This window comes from Salmo salar, chromosome 06 (assembly GCF_965601325.2).
Source record: "Salmo salar chromosome 06, fSalSal1, whole genome shotgun sequence".
In the NCBI taxonomy this organism is placed as follows: Eukaryota; Metazoa; Chordata; class Actinopteri; order Salmoniformes; family Salmonidae; genus Salmo; species Salmo salar.
Genome location: NC_138296.1, coordinates 33,928,695 through 33,948,849, shown reverse-complemented (window position 1 = coordinate 33,948,849; position 20,155 = coordinate 33,928,695). Strand labels below are relative to the sequence as shown.

At 40.8% G+C, this 20,155-nt stretch overlaps 1 protein-coding gene across 1 annotated transcript; it reads right to left on the bottom strand.

The window, feature by feature from the left end:
- Window positions 1–12,201: 12,201 nt before the first annotated feature.
- ppct (Phosphatidylcholine transfer protein) lies at window positions 12,202–18,307 on the bottom strand. Its single transcript, NM_001141138.2, is given in 6 exon segments — window positions 12,202–13,066; window positions 13,608–13,675; window positions 13,849–14,020; window positions 14,434–14,513; window positions 15,867–15,984; window positions 18,148–18,307. Coding segments are annotated over 6 exon segments (648 nt in total). The 5' UTR covers window positions 18,277–18,307; the 3' UTR covers window positions 12,202–12,985.
- Window positions 18,308–20,155: the final 1,848 nt, after the last annotated feature.

Below are 20,155 nucleotides of genomic sequence, written 5' to 3'. Positions count from 1 at the left end.
ATAGAAATCAATATTTTTTTCTTCCTATTGCAGGAAAATATATGATTGCATGATATGTTGTTTAAAGGAGACGTAACATTTTAACTCAATTTGAGACCCTCTCTAAAACAACAAAATGATCTTTAACAGTCTATAAATGTTTGTATAACTGTCTGTCTGAATCTCATATCTTGCATAATCCTGTACATCCTTAGCTAGCTATATTTTGAAGGGCTGAATTATGTAACCTCTGTCAGGGGTTCTATTGCACAAACCTGGCAGTAGGTCTATCAAAGTATGTTCTGTCTGGAAGTATTGAATGTCAATGATGTCAATACATTTATTCTGCCATCAGCTTAATCATTTTTGCCAATGTCTTTTCAAGTCATACTCTGGGGTGTGATCAAGACAACCTAGAAAATCAGCTCGGTTTGGGGGCAATATTGGTTTGAGTATAGGAAGTAAGAAAATACAGGCTGAGAGAGAGATACCCTGGGCTCTGACAGACCATGTTTAAACACCAGTCCGACACCAGCCCAGCTCCGCAGTGTGACTGAAACTCTGACTCGACACGCTGTAACATTTAATTAGGAGTCACTCGGATTACCTGTGCAGCCAGTCCAGAGACTCAGCTGAGAGGCTCCCTCACCAGGAGAGGACTGAAAGACCACCCAATCCCTCAAGAGCACGTCTTGTGTTGTTTCTGTAAATTATTTTAATAGCAGGGGACTGGGCTTTGTAGAGGGGGTCAGGTCTGGGTGGGTTGACTGAGTCTGACGAGGTACGCCACCCGTTGACAGACAGTGGCTGGGTATTTCATACACCTACCTCATTCATTCATATCAATGTTTTATCAAACTGAAATAGAAAATCTATATAGAATTTCTGCATCAACAAACAGATTTGGCTGGTGAGGACAGATGAGCGAGTGTGATGGGTGAATGGAGCTGGGTGGAGGGCCCTGTGGTAGGGTTGTTAATATTGTCTTTATTAATCTGATCAGGCAGAAACCCATTACCACATTGACTTACATAACTTATGTTATATTTTCTTTAACAGAGCTGGATATATACCTTCGTTTCTTGAGTCCTGTTAGGACTTGGGATCCTCTCCACCCAAAGAGCTGACAGTTGGGTTCCAGTCTGGCGTTGGCACTGAGAGGGAGCCTGGGGTGCTGGGGGCTCCAAGGAGATGACAATGAGTGATGTGCGGCTGGTCACTCAGACACACGGCTTGGCGTCTCCCAAGACCTTAGAAAGAGAACAAACAGAGAGGTCAGACAAAACAAAGTGCTGTCCATCCTTGTCTCTCAGAACCCTACAAAGACCAAAGCATCACAGGCAAAGCTGGTCCCCAGGTCATTTTAAATCCAGCTCAGAGAGGGGACAAGTAGAGACTAAACGGCTGTGTAGGCTGAGATAATGAGATTGCCATTAGATTTAGATTTTAATTATAGACATTACAACATATTGATATTTAGGTGCAACACTATTGAGACACATACCATGTTTATGAGAGGCTGTCCTCTGGTTGGTCGGGTCTCTAGGTTTTCTGTTCCCTAATGGTGACATTAGATATCTCAATGTGTATCACTATTGATGTAAGTGTGGTTGCACCAAGTCCAGCAGTAATCAGCTGCACTGCACCACATTCCACAGGGGCAGCATCACACTATGTTTTCCTAAGGAAATGGGTTCATCATAAGTCATCATACTAACTGCCACATCATACAAAACAGCCCTTTGCCAATTTGTCCAGCTGCCAACCTTTTCAACATTAATTAACCGACATGTTGAAAAAACTGTCCAGCATAACATCAATCTCAACGGAACTTCATGTCAAAGGTTTATGTAACGAATAATCCGTAAAGAGATTCTCTCCAAAGCAGTGAGTTAACATCTTTCTGAAAGATACATTCTTATGAATCCTTTTCTTTCACTATTGTTTTAAATGGGTAAATCTTCTGATGTAGTAGTACATTATCACAGCCCTTCTGCTCAGATTATTGGTTAACTGAACAGCGCTACGAGTGGCAGCCAGCCAGCAGGTGGCAGTCTTATCAGGAAAGCCAAGTGAGACTTGACTTGATACAGGACAGTCAACTTTCTGATGGTTTAGAGTCTCGCCACGGCACTCTGATTACACCCGAATAAGCAACCTCCTTTACAGAATACACTCTACTGCACACAGTCAAACAGAACAATAAAGGAACTGTCCTGGAACATATCGCAGGGGAACAGCCAAGGTCATTTTCCGTGTTGAATTACTGTATTTAAAAACAATTGTGAAACCACATGTTCAAATATACATAATTTGAACTAAATATTGTTGGAATTTCTAAATAGAGGGCTTTATGTTGCATAGATCTGTCATGGACATTATATAACTAGCTCAAACCATATGTACCAAGCATTTGCTCAATGTGAAGGACTGAGAATGTTTAATATCATCTGATTCTGACTCGTTTTCTTTCCAGCACCACAGTGAGACATCTGTCTGACTAGCTTTGTTCATTCTGATAGACAGATACATTAAAAGGCTTTTGTAATTGTGACAGTAAAAGGTCAATTTTCCGATTCCTCTGAATGTCGACTACATTGAATAATATGCTGTAATCTGTGTTACAGAGGTCTCATTAAACTATCCACAAGAGCCAGACAAAGGTCAGTAACTCACAAGACTGATATGCTTGACATAATATGCCCCCAAAAATGTAATGGACTGCTTTCAACATCTAGTAGTAGGCATATACAGTATAACAACTTACCTCAGGTTACCTCTGAGAAGCACTGTCTATATGTGCAGGACACAAAATGATACATTTTCCCCCCTTCAACAAATGAGACGTCTAGATAAATTGGTTCAGTCTCACATTCAGAGAGGTATTTGAAGGGACTAGCATATTGCTCTCAAAATATTTGTACAGTTAAATCTGTGAGTGAGTATATATCCTCATTTTGACACTGGTGCATAGCAATGTGGAGCTAAAACACACTGCAACATGTGGAATCATCCCACGCAAGAACCATGGCACCAGACCTATTCAGACAGCTTTAATGGCAAGCTCTGTGAGAATCCACTCTGGGCTTAAATTCCTTCCAGTATTTGTGAGAGTGCTTAATAACTGTAGAATTAAACTAATTACAAACACAATGTTATGGCGACAGAGCAGATAGATGCCAGGCTTTAAACCCTGAGAATCTGCACCTATCTCTGATTAGAAAAACAAGCTTACAAACTATGGTCTTAGTGGGAGGATTAAGTTGGATGCAAAGAAAGAAAGAAAGAAAGAAAGAAAGAAAGAAAGAAAGAAAGAAAGAAAGAAAGAAAGAAAGAGAGAAAGAAAGAGAGAAAGAAAGAGAGAAAGAAAGAGAGAAAGAAAGAAGAGAGAGAAAGAAAGAGAGAAAGAAAGAGAGAAAGAAAGAAAGAATGATATTCAGGAGGTCTGATATGTCTATAGCAGAAACTAACCATGAAACACAAACAAAATGCTCATGTGCAGTATGGTAAAGTGAACGTTATTTTTCCAGGAAAAGTGAAAGAGACAGAATTTCCGTTGCTATGGCTGCAGCCCTTAAACACTTCCAGTTCCCTGGTATGTGTGAATTCAAGGGCAAAGCTGTAATGAACAGTGGCTTTAATGACACTGCAAGATGTGCGCTTGCCACAGTGTGTATTACTACAGTTAACTGGGGCTGTAATGAGATAGTCTTTCAGGCATCAGTCTGAGAGGAGACAGACAAAGAGCAGGGTTCAATCATATCTAAGTGCATTAATCAGGGAGAGAGAGAGGAGATAGTCACTACTGGTTATTACTGCTGCTGCTGTAGCCACACCAGGTCAGCCCAGGTGGGGGAGAGGCTCTTTACTGCATTCATCATTTCAGACAATGAAATCAAAACAATACATCAAATCTATATATTGGCAGCCACGGGTTTAACATTCATAGATTTGGTCATTTTAGAGGAAAGACAAGTACGGTTTTAACAATATGAATGAAGTCTGTAGTTACTTACTCAGGTGAATTCTATATTTGACTAAGGACAGTTAGTTGTACGTATGCTGTAAAAGACAGAACAGGACAGTAATACTGTCTGAATGGTTGTCTGTCCACTACCAACACTGTTGTTTGTGGAACCAGAGGGTACGAGGCCTGCTGGTCTTTGATTCTGGGAATGCGTAAATCAGCCTATAGACTGAGACATTTCATTTGTGGTATTTATTTTGTTTATTGGTCCCTAAATGGCCCCATCCATCTCTGACCAAGACAGGGTTGGTTTTGATTGGGAATTTGCTGTTAAGAAGTTTATAGAATAACACTTAAGTTCACAGATGGGTTTACTGATGGTTACTCAAAGGTGTTATTACCTATGCATAGCACTCCTTCATCATGTCAGCCACTACAGTCAAGTACAATCCTCAGAAACCAATGGGGTCCATTTAAGCAAACCACTATTCACGACTCATACCAACATGCCAAAATCATTAAGTCCATTTAAAACGCCATCTACTGAAAGTGTATGCCACAGAGAAAAAACACTGTACATTATGTTGTCGTATGAAGAACTTGTGAAGTAAAGAATTTATGTTGTTTCGACATGCTGCACAATTTCTCCATCAGAGACCAATTCTAACCACAATATTTATTCGATGTGGTAAATCTGCATTCTATTGATTACAGTGATAAATCATTATCTTGCAGGTTTAACTCATATTTCTTTACTAACTTACTTCTAAAAATAGTTATCTTTTTCTAAATGGAAATCAAGCAAAGAAATGTAGGAATTCATTTTTAAAACACTCACATTAGTGTTTATCAGGTCTCATCTTTTTTTTCCACAAAAGGTTTTTACTATTGTTTAAACCAAACAATCACCTACGCCAAAACTGCACTCCAAGCAAAGCACTTGACTTGTACAAATCATTCCATTTATCATTCCTAAGTAAACAGGTCTTTGCATTACATGCATTTTTTAGCAGAAATCCTTATTTTCTGGATGGTTTGCACATTCTGTCACTTATTCATGCCATCTACTTCCTCAGTGCTCTAGTACTATTCTGCTCTATGTGGTCTGCAGGCAGCTGTAGTCAAGCAAAAACAGTCATCTCTTCTTCTGCCAGAGGGGTAATGACATAATAGGAGGTATCAGGTCCCAGAGGAGTTTCATTAAATGGAATTTAGAAGAAGAGCCAGAGTGATAAAACAGAAGAGGGGATAATCAGTAATCACTCGAAATGTTTGCAATCAGACATTTGCCAAATTTATATTTTGTGGGTTCAATTCTTTTGAAAAGAGCAATGGAGAAAATAACTGGACATTTTCACGATAGTAGTGGTGGTAGTCCTCAACAACTCCTTAATGAAGAGAGCAGCCAATAGAGCCTCTGTAGTTAGGCTACCAGAGCTGAGGAGAGCTTGCATGCCCCCTTTTGGCTCTTTGGGGAAGAATGGTCATCATCTAGATTCAGAGGAGGGTCACCAATCTGAGAGAGAATGCAGATGCTGCTTCTCCATATCCAAATGAAATGCTTCACCTACTTTATTCTGCTTTGTTTCAAGCTGCTTGGCTGACTGCAGGTCTGGACTCCTGATTACAGTGATAGACATGCAGGAATCTGGAGTTGGCTGCCAGAAACCACAGAAGGAAAGAAGAGGACCCTGAGTCTGCGGTCAGACGGTCGGGAGAGGTAAACAGGAGTAGCCCCTCCTTGGAATGCAAGGCTTGTGTTGGCCCAGAGACTAGGTTACGTGTGGAGGAGGTGCCAGTCCCAGTCCACGGCAGCTCAACAGAAAACACAATTATTTTTAATGAATGCAAAGAAACACCAAAGAAAACAAATACCTGACATTAAGCTAGCGCCAAAGCCTTAGCAATTTTGTGTAATGCAGCTTACACTGTGCATTACTCCTATGTGATTGAATCTGTACTTGCGCAGACAAGCAGAGCTTAGTCATTTAAACTTAGAAGAGCATTCATTGTAACCATACCATAAGACCAGCAATGGGTGTTAATTATGGTCTGTGTGTACCTCTCTCTTTTTGGCAGCGGCCTGCAGAAAAACAGCAAATTTTGCAGTTATTGTTACTCCTCTGAAAAAGAAAATAGCCTGTATCATAGTCTGTTTTCTCAACATCATCATAGACACAAGCCTGCATTCTAATGACCAGAGAATTTAGGGATCGTAACAGCAGGTAGAAAGTGAATGGAAAGAAGTCAACATCCAGTCACAGGCATTAGCCACGTGTCTGACCCAGTTCACAAAAATACATTTTATTTTTAACTCTCTTCTGTGTATTTTTGTAGCCTGTAAATGTATGCTCAAGTCAGGAAAAGGCTTCTCTTTTTTGTATTAATTTGTTTAAAAGGACCCGTATTTCACACAGACATTTTTTTCTGCTTGTTGAATGAGGAGCTGTTTGCAGTAAGATTGATGGATGAAAATCAAACATTATCTTACACAGCTGTAACGATCCAAAATCCATAAATACCCCTGAGTGCCCAGCAGCAGCAGCCTGCCATCCTGGTGATTTCCGAGTTCCGTAGCAGGAGAGCCCTGAGACAATATTGTGTCTCTCCATGTTTGTGAAGAGACCATTCATTACCTCAGTAGCAGGCTAAACGTTGGCCCTGAGGAACAGACTAGACTCTCCCAGAACCGGAATGGCTCCCGCCAAATGAGCTATCATACAGAGAGATACAGTATTTGCCATCCTAGACAAGCATGTTTTTAAAACAGAAAGAGTCAAACATCAAGTGTTTTGACTGCAAGCTTTCTCAACTCAACTAAACCATCCTCTGTGGTAATAAGAACATTAACAGAGCCATTATAAAAGTATTGTCAAACAGTTGGATTCCTGCCTGGTATCCTGATATACGACTTACTACGGTCCAATATTTCTCCAAAATAAAAGGGGGCACAAACTGAGCACACATAACAACACAGACAGAGGAATAAGCTATAACTCTACCAGGTTGCATGCCAGTTGTTGAGAGATTCAAATACAATACTGCTATACATCTTTTTTAACCATAAAACTAATGGAGTTAAACAATCCCTCCTAAATATTCTCATTTTGCAGGGCTGACGTATTTCCAACATCATAAATACATGCGTATGTAGCCTATTTCTGGACATTTGTTATACTATTGGTTATTCAAAAAGCTCTTACTTCTGGAAATCATTAAGTTTGGACTGAATTAGTAAGTAAAATATGTGGTTGGCACAAGTACCCAGCAGTTAACAAAGATGCTGTTGAACTGAACCAGTGCGACAGGGTTGATTGATATTCATAATGTAAAGGAAATGCTTTTATTTTATGTAACTAGGCAAGTCAGTTATAAACAAATTCTTATTTACAATGACAGCCTAGGTTAACTACCTTGTTCAGGGGTAGAACGACAGATCTTTAACTTGTCAGCTCGGCGATTCGATCTAGCAACCTTTCGGTTACTGGCCCAACGCTCAAACCACTAGGCTACCTATGCTTAAGAAAAGAATTGTATAACCTTAAGATTGGGCCTTTTTGAATAGAGGTAAAGCAAGACAACTGTGCTCAGCTAGAACCCCATGTGAGTCTGCATGTATAATTGAGTTGAACTACAGTTGATTTGCACAACACTGTATAAAATCATATAAAAGCCTATTCAGGATCAAGGATTCCGATTCCCAGAGCACACTGATATCTATAATTGTAATCTATTAAAAATCACCAAAAAGGAGGTTGAAAAAATACATTTCCAAGCACAGCCATTATTGTGTTACCTCTGGCAGACAGCAAGGCACCTGGGAAATCTGAGCTGACATTTAGGAGAAGCAGGAGTCCAGGAGAAAAAGTATATCACTTTCTAAAGCTAATTAGCCCTGTATATTACCAATCAAAAGAACCCCCCTCTAAAATACAATGGCTAGCCAAGAAATATATTTGTCTTCCATTTGTGAAAGACTGGCAATGGAAAGAACCCTTTTGAGAACTGAATATTATTCACTCAAGAAATTCCAGTGGATAAAATGGTGCATAAAAATAGAAATGTAAGGCTCTGATTTTTATCATTACTCCCATAATTCAGTTCCACCAAAAAAGAACGGATGCATAAAAAATCTTACAAAAACTCTTCCAAGATTCAAAGTCCTTAATCTAATTCCAAAGTCATCGACCTACTACTATCTCGTAAATGGATTCAGCTCTACCTGCTATGACAATTCTTGACCCGTCACTTACATTGCCAGAACTGAAGTGTGCCTTTGATTACTCTATTAAAATAACTAATGCACGCCTATGCTTTGTGGCCCATTGATGGAATTTGAATTCAGTAATGTAATTAATACTGTAAAGTATTCATGAATCAAATTGAGATATTAATTAGATACACAAATGTGTTCCTTGTACTTCCTGATAGTCTCAGGGCTGAAAGAAGTCATGAGTCAAAATTGAGACCGGACCTTCACTGCAGATTATGTTCGTTCAACCTTCTACTATTCACTCCACAGACCACTAGGTGGAAGAGAAGAACAAAGTAAGTGGTCAATCTCCAGCACAGTGAAATCAATGAGCCCTAGGCCCTACATCACTTTCCATTGATGATTAAACAATACCCACTAGGCATAGACATCAATTCATCTAATCCATGTTGGTTCAATCTAATTGAATTGAAATTACGTGGAAACAACGTTGATTCAACCAGTGTGTGCCCAGTGGGTAGTGATTCCATGATTGCACTTTTCTCTAACTCCTTAATAGCAAATAGCCTAATAATCAATATCAAAGGCTATAGATGGCATGTTGTGTACACTGTAGCCTACTGTACATGCACGGGGCTGAACGCCTGACAAAGGGACAACAAAACATTCCGATTTTAATAACTGCCTATATGCCGATGACTAGAAACTTACCTGGACAGTGCTTGGAAATGTAATGGCAAAGACAAAGCTATTCTCTTTGGGGTTTATGGGAGGGCTTTCACACAAGACATCCTAGGCCTAGAGCAATGACACTAGTGAGGTGGTGATCTCATAGGAAGCCAGCACCATTTTCACTCAGGAAACATCTAGAACAATGCCCAGTTCGCTGACAGGTCAGCAGAAGTGAAACGTCAGAGAGAGGAACACAGTGAGGATGGGAGGGGAACACTCTCTGGTCTCACTCTCCACCAGTGGACTGGCAATAAACAGGAGTATAGTTACCAGTAGCGGTGTGTGGGTAAAATCCCTGGGGAAGCCAAGCCAGAAAAAAAGCCCTATGAAAACCTACAGTATGTGATAATTGCGTTGTTTATTCTATAACCTGTTAGTTCATATGCCTTGCAAACGTGATACACTACATGACCAGAAGTATGTGGACACCTGCTCGTCAAACATCTCATTTCAAAATCATGGGCATTAATAAGGATTTGGTCCCCCTTTGCTGCTATAACAGCCTCCACTCTTCTGGGAGGGCTTTCCACTAGATGTTGGAATATTGCTGCGGGGACTTGCTTTCATTCAGCCACAAGAGCATTATTGAGGTCGGGCACTGATGATGGGCGATTAGGCCTGGCTCGCAGTCGGTATTCCAATTCATCCCAAAGGTGTTCGGTGGGGTTGAGGTCAGGGCTCTGTGCAGGCCAGTCAAGTTCTTCCACACCGATCTCGACAAACCATTTCTGTATGGACCTCGATTTGTGCACGGGGCCATTGTCATGCTGAAACAGGAAAGCACCTTCTCCAAACTGTTGCCACAAAGTTGGATGCACAGAATCATCTAGAATGTCATTGTATGCTGTAGAGTTAAGATTTCCCTTCACTGGAACTAAGGGGCCTAGCCCGAACCATGAAGAACAGCCCTAGACCATTATTCCTCCTCCGCCAAACTTTACAGTTGGTACTATGCATTCGGGCAGGTAGCATTCTCCAGGCATCCGCCAAACCCAGATTCGTCCGTCAGATTGCCAGATGGTGAAGTGTGATTCATCACTCTAGAGAACGTGTTTCCACTGATCCAGAGTCCAATGGCGGTGAGCTTTACACCACTCCAGCCGACACTTGGCATTGCGCATGGTAATCTTAGGCTTGTGTGCGGCTGCTCAGCCATGGAAACCCATTTCATGAAGCTCCTGACAAACAGTTATTGTGCTGATGTTGCTTCTAGAGGCAGTTTGGAACTCGGTAGTGAGTGTTGCAACCGAGGACAGACTATTTTTTATGTGCTACGCATTTCAGCACTCTGTGGTCCTGTTCTGTGAGCTTGTGTGGCCTACCACTTTGCGACTGATACGTTGTTGCTCCTAGATGTTTCCACTTCACAATAACAGCACTTACAGTTGACCGGGGCACCTCTAGCAGGGCAGAAATTTGATGAACACTTCTTGGAAAGGTGGCATCCTATGACTGTGCCAGGTTGAAAGTCACTGAGCTCTTCAGTAAGGCCATTTTACTGTTAATGTTTGTCTATGGAGATTGCATGGCTGTGTTGCGATTTTATACACCTGTCAGCAACAGGTGTGGCTGAAATTGCCAAATCCACTAATTTGAAGGGGTGTCCACATACTTTTGTATATATATAGTGTATATCATTTTATATTAAATACATCAAATGTATATATATATATATATTTATTTTATTTGACCATGCTATTTAATCTAGTGTATGCCCAATTTGTTTGAGGAAAATTGTGCCTTACATAATGTTGAATCAGTCTTTCCAAATGTGTGGGTGCAGTAAAAAAAAAAAAAAATACATGGAGATTTAAAATCCAATCTGAACAATAAATGGACTCAAACAACTATAAATGTGTAGTTCATTCAAAAGACATTTGAGGACGCATGCTCCACAGCTCATATAGGCTGTGATCACAGAATGTTTCACTGCGCAGATACTGTGACATTCTTTGTGTGGGTCTAATCAAGACCAATATGTAATGAAATCATGTTGCTGTGACATGTTGAGGAGGTAGGAAGATGACCAAATGGTATTACCTTCAGATTATGTAGCCACAACGTTGTGAGAAGGTAATGTCTAGTCATGACCAATAATTACAAATCCATTACGTTGGGGGTTGGTCGTGGTTCATTTTACACTGGGGTGACATTTTGTTTTATGGTTATGTGTAACTCTGTTGTGTGAGTAAATATTGATGCTTTGTCAAAGTTATAGGCGCTCTGCCAGTTTGAAGGCGCTCTGCCTTAGAAGCCAGAAACGTCAGTATTTTGGGCCCTTTAGTTTATTTTTTGAACTAGGCAAGTCAGTTAAGAACAATTTCTTATTTTCAATGACGGCCTAGGAATAGTGGGTAAACTGCCTCGTTGTGGGGCAGAACGACAGATTTGACCTTGTCAGCTCGGGGAGTCTAACGCTCTAACCACTAGTCTGTAGTGTTTCTGTTTGTCAGTGATGTTCATCAACTTGTCAATATTCATGGTTTCATCTCACCCTCTATACCTGTAAATAAATACTCCCATCTTCCAGCTGAATCCTGCCTGACTCCTAATGCTTTGCAGTTAGCACCCCACTGACAAGGTAGGGTCCACTTTCTCACAACCTGAGAATAACATCGCTTAATTACAACTAAACTCCTATACCACCTATGTAGCCAGACAAATTCTATAGGACTCACCATACTCATCACCATCACTGTTCATGAGTTTCGGTTTTTCCGGCCTCTCGCGGATTTTATGCTGTCGACGAATTTTAAGATAAAACCTGCAAAGTAGGCCTAGACTGCTAAACCTAGGCTCTACCTTTTTCAGATGATGTCAAGAAATACCCTGTCAATTTATCTTCAATATAACTAGTTTTTAAAAAACACAGCAGTGCTTCCGGTGAGAGAATTGAATTAACAGATACATGTATCAAATTTGAAAGGTCAAGTAAAGTATATCAACTTCATCACGCAACATCAAGGCCGCGCGGCGTGAACATATCATTTTTACCGCAAGAGGGAGCGCGAGCCAAAGAAACAATGACTTTCATTTGTCAACGTCAAAAGGTGGAAAATACAAAAAAAAAATTTAATTGTGTTCGATGAAGGTGGTAGTCCTGTTTTGAAAAGCATCTACGGGTTTCAGTCAAATAATGCATGCAGTGCTTCATCTCAGCCGTCATTTTATTTATATGTATTAGATAGTAATACACACTGTATCACCTCCATAGAACTGGAGGCCTAACTGCAACCACACAAGGACAAAGAGGTATAGGCCTAGCTCTCGAAGATTCAACATATGAATAATTAACTTAAACTATTTCATTATCGTGTTTTTTTATTTATTTCAAGTATCACAACAAATCAGTGCAGGCAACTTTTAATAACAGGACAAAATCAGATTTTTTTAATGTACATTCAAAATGTCCATTAGGGAAATACAAAATAAAAATCTAGTCTGCTTTCGATTCAGCCTTGCTTGCCTAAGCAACAATGTTGCATTGTAGAGTACAGAAATCATTCCTCAATAGAGCTGCTGAGAAACTAATAATTCACTAATTAATAGGCTGATGAACAGTAAAATTAAGGTTTGGAAGTTGATTTGATTTCAGTGCTTAATCACAAGTGCAAAAATGCATATCATTCATTGACTGAACATTCATACATAAAAAAAAAAAGTATAATTTAAAAAACACACATTTGACCATAACAAACAACAGGAAAATAAAAGGAAAAGCCATTGTCGTCAAAGAAACAGTACTCGTTAAAACAGGGGGTAGATCACTACAGATCTCATCCAAGCCCTAACCGTGGGCAAGCCCGAAATGCAACATTTACATAGGAGTAGGAATTCAGTACCAGATAACTTCAATTGAAATATATATATTTTTATACATCTAATAACTAAAATACAGTACATGCCCCAGTCAGTACCACATCCAGCTGCAGATTACACCAACACCACTTTCACCTATTGACTTCGTAATAAGTCTCCAACCATACCCAAAACACCCACAATGGCCCTCAGACACCGTAAGTGTAGACTTTATTGAACAATGGGCTGAAAAATGCAATCCTCATGGCTTTGATGCGACTTCCCACCAAGGGTGTTCATTTCTTGTTCTTCTGGCAGTAGTTTGAGTAATTGCCACAGGCCTTCTGCATGTCTGTAAGGAAGGCAGGCACTCCACTCTGTTGAAACACAGGGAATAGCTGCCTTTGTCAATGAACGTCATGGATAGACTAGCAGAGTAGACACACCCAAATGGGGCAACAGAGAGGAACCATTGGCATCCTAACACAAAACATCTGCTTGAGATTAACAGCGTGAATAAAGCCTTCCATTTGAGATAACAGGGCATGCTTTGGGGCATTCAAAACTGGCAAGTAGATATAAATGTGAGTAAACAAACCGTTTTCTTAATTCTATAGTACTCCTTTATTATTACTCTACTATGAATATGTCAGCCATCCCACCAACAGAAAAAGATGAGCTGCTACACTCTTAGAAAAAAGGGTTTGAAAAGGGTTCTTCGGCTGTCCCCATAGAATAACCATTTCTGGTTCCAAATAGGACACATTTTGGTTCCATGTAGAACCCTCCGTGTACAGGGTTCTACCTGGAACCAAAAGGGTTCTACCGGGAATCAAAAAGGGTTCTTCAAAGGGTTCTGCTATGGGAACAGCCGAAGAACCCTATTAGGTTTTACATAGCACTCAGGTCTGAACTCACCTTGGCTGCCCAGTTCACAAGCCAGGTTGGAATATTACCACCAGGGTTATCAAAGTAATTCATGAAGACTGAAAGAAAACAATGCAAATGTAAATGGCTGTCAATTAAAAGCAAGTAACTTCACAGACAGATCCACAACAGATTCAAGTTCACAACTGAACAGTTTCCCCTATGGACATTTAAAATGGTTCTACAGGGATGAGTTCTGATTGAATCTGGTGTACTCTAGAGTGAGCAGTACCTTTAGTGCCACAGGCACCATCACTCTCCATGGCCACAGTCTGCTTGTAGTCAATCACTCGCTGCACCCCACTCTTCTCTGGTAACGGGGACTGTGGGGAGCTCTTAGCCAGGACCACCCAGATCTTCCTGCTGTCCACGTCAACGTCCCTCCGCTCCCTGACGTACACGTACTGAGGTTTACACTGTTAAAGAAGCCTGGTAGAGATAATATGGTCTAATGTGGTCCACACCTTGTGACTGGATCAGTTACTCCTTGAGAAAATATACCGTCCCGTGTTGTCGCCTAAAGAACAATACATTTCTCACGTTACTCTTAATACTATAAACCATACTTGGTTTCACTTCACCATGTCAGACCCATTGTAAATGTGAAAAGGAGGAGAGAGAGAAAAGCAAGATTGAGACATTGTGGGTGGGTGAATACATAGAACAGGATTATGTGATATTCTATAGTGAGTATGTATTTAGTAAAAACATTTAAACAAAAAAAAGCATAGGCCTAATTGCTTTTACTGAGAAACATGATGACCTGATATTATCTACAGGTATTATTTATTTGGACATTTTACTTCATTAAGGATACGTCTCTGTTTGACAGAGGAAATGGGTATTTCACCTCCCAGTAGATTGCTGAATGACCATCATAGTCCTTCTCATGCAGCTCTACAAACACAAAAAGGCACACACAAAATAAAGCAGTGCTTACATCATGAAACATCAGTCATCTATTATACGATAAGCATTATACTATAATGTCATATACTATTCATTACATGATTAAATCATACACTGGCTACACTTAGCACCTTTTTTTCTATCTAGAACCAAAAAGGGTTCTTCGAATAACCCCTTTTGATTCTAGGTAGAACCCTTTTGGGTTCCATGTAGATCCCCTTCCACAGAGGGTTCTACATGGAACCCAAAAGAGTTCTACCTGGGACCAAAAAGGGTTCTCCTATGGGGACAACTGCAGAACCCTATTTTCTAAGAGTGTGTACAGCGCACATCAAGATACAATCACATGTGCAAGCAAAGACACCAACAGCACTTTCAGAATACAGCATCTATCCAATCTATTGAAATGGCCATTTTATTCAACAGCAAAAAGCTTGACGGCAGTCAGAAGCTGAAGCCAAGGATGTGTTTCCAATAAAAAGCCCACTCCACCCTCTCACGCAACAAGTCTCTGAGAGAGGCAAATGTTACTTCAGTTAGTTATCAATTCCAGGATATCCATAACCCTGTGTCTTTTCTTGAAAAGGACAACAGTACAGTATTTGGAAATCCCAAAACAAGATATGGCCAATGATTTAGGCCTACCCTGTTAAGATGGAACCTGTTGGTCATTTCTCAGAGGGTCGACGAAACAAAAACTACATTTTCAAGATACAAGCCCTGAAAGAACATCTTCAAGTTCCCTTGTTTGTTCACAGTCTAGGCTTAAATGAACATTGGATTAAGCACGTTAATACACAAAGGACACAACAACATTAGCCTATGGCTATACCAGAGTGCTAACTACCCAACTACGACATCAATAGCTACAGTCTATGGCTAAATTCAGGTGGACAGACATGTTACCTGTTGGATACTTTGGGGAGGCAAGAGAGAATAAAAGATGAGAAAAGTGATTAACTGCCAAACGCGCCCTGTGCTCTTAATGTGATCCTCATGAAAACTGAGATAAAAGGGATTATTGGTTATGATTGGTTTGATTGGGATAGAACAGGAGTGAATGGAAAAGGACAATGGAAAGGTGATGGGCTCATTTTTAAGATAATTAAGTAAGCGTTAAAGGGGCTATACATATGAACAATAACACATGCATAAGTAAGCACCATATAAAACAAGCATTAATATGCAATACCATGTCATCAATACTCAACCAAACTGACAGAATTGAGTTGCTTATGAATGTGTTATGAGTCTTATAAATGGCCCTTATTAGGGGTTGAGTGCGACAAGAGGTTTGAATGGAAGAAAGTCGATCTAGGGAGAGTTTGCGTTACTCTTTACCTTTGACATATCCATCCCATTGTTTCCGATAGGGCAAGTCCATGTAGACATCAGCACACAGTTCTGGAGTGCAGGTGGCAAGCACTCCAAAGACTTTGTACTCATAAAGTCCAGTTTCCTGTGAACAGCATATGAAAGAAGTTCTCTCTTCCAAATATATACCACACCTACAATGTAACTAATCCCATACCACAGGATTATTGCCAGTTGGAGAAACATGCAACCCCAAAAAATGTGCTGGATTTGCACAGGATATTATTCTCCAAAAACTTGAGCTGGGGATAGAGTTAGGCAGGGGGTTTAATAAAAAACAAACATGCATTCTGTGAAAAGGTACGGTCTGAGCATGCGTTAAGTTCTAGGCTACAATTTGGCACACCATACCCAACAGACGCAGCACAAAATGCAATATTTGGCATATTTCTGAGGGTGCCATTCATCCCACTATCTCTAGCCTACAACACCATCGTTAAGTTTGCCGACGACACAACAGTGGTAGGCCTGATCACCGACAACGATGAGACAGCCTATAGGGAGGAGGCCAGAGCCCTGGCAGTGTGGTGCCAGGATAACAACCTCTCCCTCAACGTGATCAAGACAAAGGAGATGATTGTGGACTACAGGAAAAGGAGGGCTGAGCACGCCCCCATTCTCATCGACGGGGCTGTATTAGAGCAGGTTGAGAGCTTCAAGTTCCTTGGTGTCCACGTCACCAACGAACTGTCATGGTCCAAACACACTAGGACAGTCGTGAAGAGGGCATGACAACGCCTACTCCTCCTCAGGAGACTGAAAAGATTTGGCATGGGTCCTCAGATCCTCAAAAAGTTCTACAGCTACACCATTGAGAGCATCCTGACTGGTTGCATCACCGCCTGGCAACTGCTCGACCTCCGACTGCAAGGCACTACAGAGGGCAGTGCGTACGGCCCAGTGCATCACTGAGGCCAAGCTTCCTGACATCCAGGACCTCTATACCAGGCAGTATCAGAGGAAGGCCCTCAAAATTGCCAAAGACTCTAGCCATCCTATTAATAGACTGTCCTCTGCTACCGCACGGCAAGCGGTCCTAAAGTCTAGGTCCAAAAGGCTTCTTAACAGCTTCTACCCCCAAGCCATAAGACTCCTGAACAGCTAACCAAATGGCTACCCGGACTATTTGCACTGACCCCCTCACCCCCCCCACATTTTTACACTGCTGCTACTCTCTGTGTATTATCTATGTACAGTCACTTTACCTCTACCTACATGTACATATTACCTCAATTACCTCGACTAACCTGTGCCCCTGCACATTGACTTTGTACCGGTACCCCCTGTATATAGCCTCGTTACTGTCATTGTTGCTCTTTAATTATTTGTTATTTTTCTGTTTTCTTAATTAGTATTTTTTTTATTGTTTACTTAAGTTTATTTAGTAAATACTTTCTTAACACTTATTTTTTTCTTAAAACTGCATTGTTGGTTAAAGGCTTGTAGGTAAGCATTTCACTCTAAGGTCTACACCTGTTGTATTCAGCACGTGACAAATAACATTTGATTTGGATTTTTCTTTTAAACCTAGCATAAAAGTGAATCCTTGTACCTGTGTGGGCAAATAGTCACAATGTTTGCCTTGGGGTAAATTGAGCCAATTGAAGTGTTTTCTTTCCAGGCATAATGCACGGCATTATCGCTGGGATATGAGGTAACAACAGGGCCTGGCCTATGTTAAAAAAAAAAGAAAAAAAGAAATGTGTTTTTTGGGTGTTAAGCTTTGTTAAAATATGCTTAAAATGACTGAAATACAAAAAAGCGATCGTAATTGTGTTGAATTGCCGAGGTAAGTTGTGCCAAAAGGCCACTTTTTTTATGGACAAGCTACAGTATGCTTTCAAAACTATGTTTACATGATTTCTGAATGGCTCAACTTACCCCACTCTCCCCTAGCTTACTCCATCATCAATATGACGTTTAAAACACTTTAGTTGATGATAACTAATAGCGACTTCCGCATTTTGCCAGTGGGCCTGCTGCTCGAGTCTAACGTAGGCTACTCACAAAATCTGCTATGCTATTTCGTCCTTTTCGACGTGAAAATAATACAACGTATGAAACGTGAAAATAGTCTACGTGCGAGCACATCCAACAGATCGATGCCAGTGCGTCATTCAATCACGCCAATCCGCATAATCACAATGAATTAACTATCGCTTCGCCAGCTAACGACGCTAACCGTCGATAAGCTAACACAGCAGTTTTCACTTTCTATTCCTGTCTCAAAACAGTAACTTAAATGTACCTTGTCATACAGCCGGTAGATTTTGACACCCATTGTCTCTGTGAAAAACTCCCACCCCCCCTCCAACTGAGGTTTATCTAATTCCTTCCATGCCTCCAGAAAATCCTCATCTGTAAAGTGCAGCGACATGTTTTCAAACCGTGCTCTGACATTTGATCATGTGATCTAGGACTCCGTGTGTGCGCGTCAGACGCCGTGCGTGCGCTGAAGTGCGTCAGTCATTCCAGTGATATACTTAGAATCACTATCTATTTATTTTTGTGATTGAAATTGTATTTTGGATTTAAACTGTGCGTGTGTGTGGTTAATGACTATCTGCACTGCACTGTAATGTTTTTGGAATGCTCCTCTGTCTATCCCACCTCCAAATTGAAGTGCCATCCAAGGAAAAATATAATTTGGAAGCACTGACCATCTCCAATTACAATAGATAGGAAACATAATCTGTAATGCTTTGTGTCCTCCTGGTGCCCTGTCTCAGTTGCTTGTTGATGATTACTCTGAGGTTAACCACTCCCATTCCATTCAGAAATCCCAAAACTGTAGGCTATTTCAAATATAGGATAAGCTACATCTGGTGGTTTTAATAAAATATATCAATGCCTTTAGGAACTTCCAGAGGTAGAACCCTGGATCTGTGGTTTAGCATCCTTTGCAAACACACCAGGCGAATTCAGCATTTACATATGCCACTGATTGAAGGTAGGCCCAAATGATAATCACTCTAAAATATGTCACTCCATAAGTGCCTCTGAGGGATAGTTTAGAGACATGTCATATTACTAAAATCAGTTTTCCATCCGGACAGTATATGGTCCAGCTAAGGGTTGTGGAAGAGCCATGATTTCCCGTTGCCACTGTCTCTTTTTGGGAAGGGATTTACTGCAGGAAGGAAGAGACAAGACAACACCCCGTATCATATTACCATGTGTCAGATCTGTCTTGGGGAGCACTTGTGTTACAGGCAGTAGGCATATCCCATCCACAGGCCCTGGTGGCTGCCATTGGATCATAGGCATAGCATGGGTGTGACAGCATGAATTTCCAGACACATAGGTCCTATGAACCATGGCCCCAGTTTGATAGACCATATGTCATTCATCTTAGAGAGTCCCTTGTTTTAATTAAAAATAACCAAACATGAAGATATGTGCATGGATATTCTTGTAGGCTCAAGTGTGTGTTTGTATGTTGTATGTTTTTGTATGTTTGTGTGTGTATGTTTGTTTGTAATGATGTGATAATATTATAATATGTCAACTGCTATTGCTCATCTTCGTATTAGCCAACATCTGCTTCAAAGGCCTAGGCTATATAAATGTGTCTGGACATCCCAACAGCTGTGCTTCGTGTTGGCCCTGCCTTAGTCAAAAGAGGTTAAAAGGTCCCCCCTCCTCTGAAGCCAAGATAATAATACAAACCTGTCGCCCGCTTTTGGTTCACCCCACCCCCATAGCCACCGATATTCTACAAACGTGCTTGCAATGCAAGAAGATGGCAGTCAAACAGTCGTTTTCTTACACAGGAGGAAACGCACAGGGGACATCCGATGAATGGGAGTCAAATTCCAACACAACGTTTACCGTGCTAGCTGTAGACTGGCTGAGCGAAGTGGAGAGTGAAACTGTGTTCTGGACCAACACATTGAATCTGGCTTATAATTTAATGTACATAAAGACGGAGGGGAGTCCCACTTGTGTCGGCTTTTGAAAGTATACGGCGTTACTGGAATACAAAAGCGTATTACAGTCCATGTTTTATTCATCGATGGGCAAAACCACATTTTAAACGGTGCGGGCATGGAAAATGCGTGCAAGGTAAGTTTAAACACTTCGTTAGACACTTATCGAACATGCTGATTTTTTTTCTTCATCACACAATATTCACTGTGTGTTTATCGGAAGTTGGTCCACGCGTAAAACTCGATCTCTCCAACCCAAACACTTTTCCTCATACATGATATGTTCCCTTTTATGTAATCATTATAATAACTTCAGATAACGTGTTT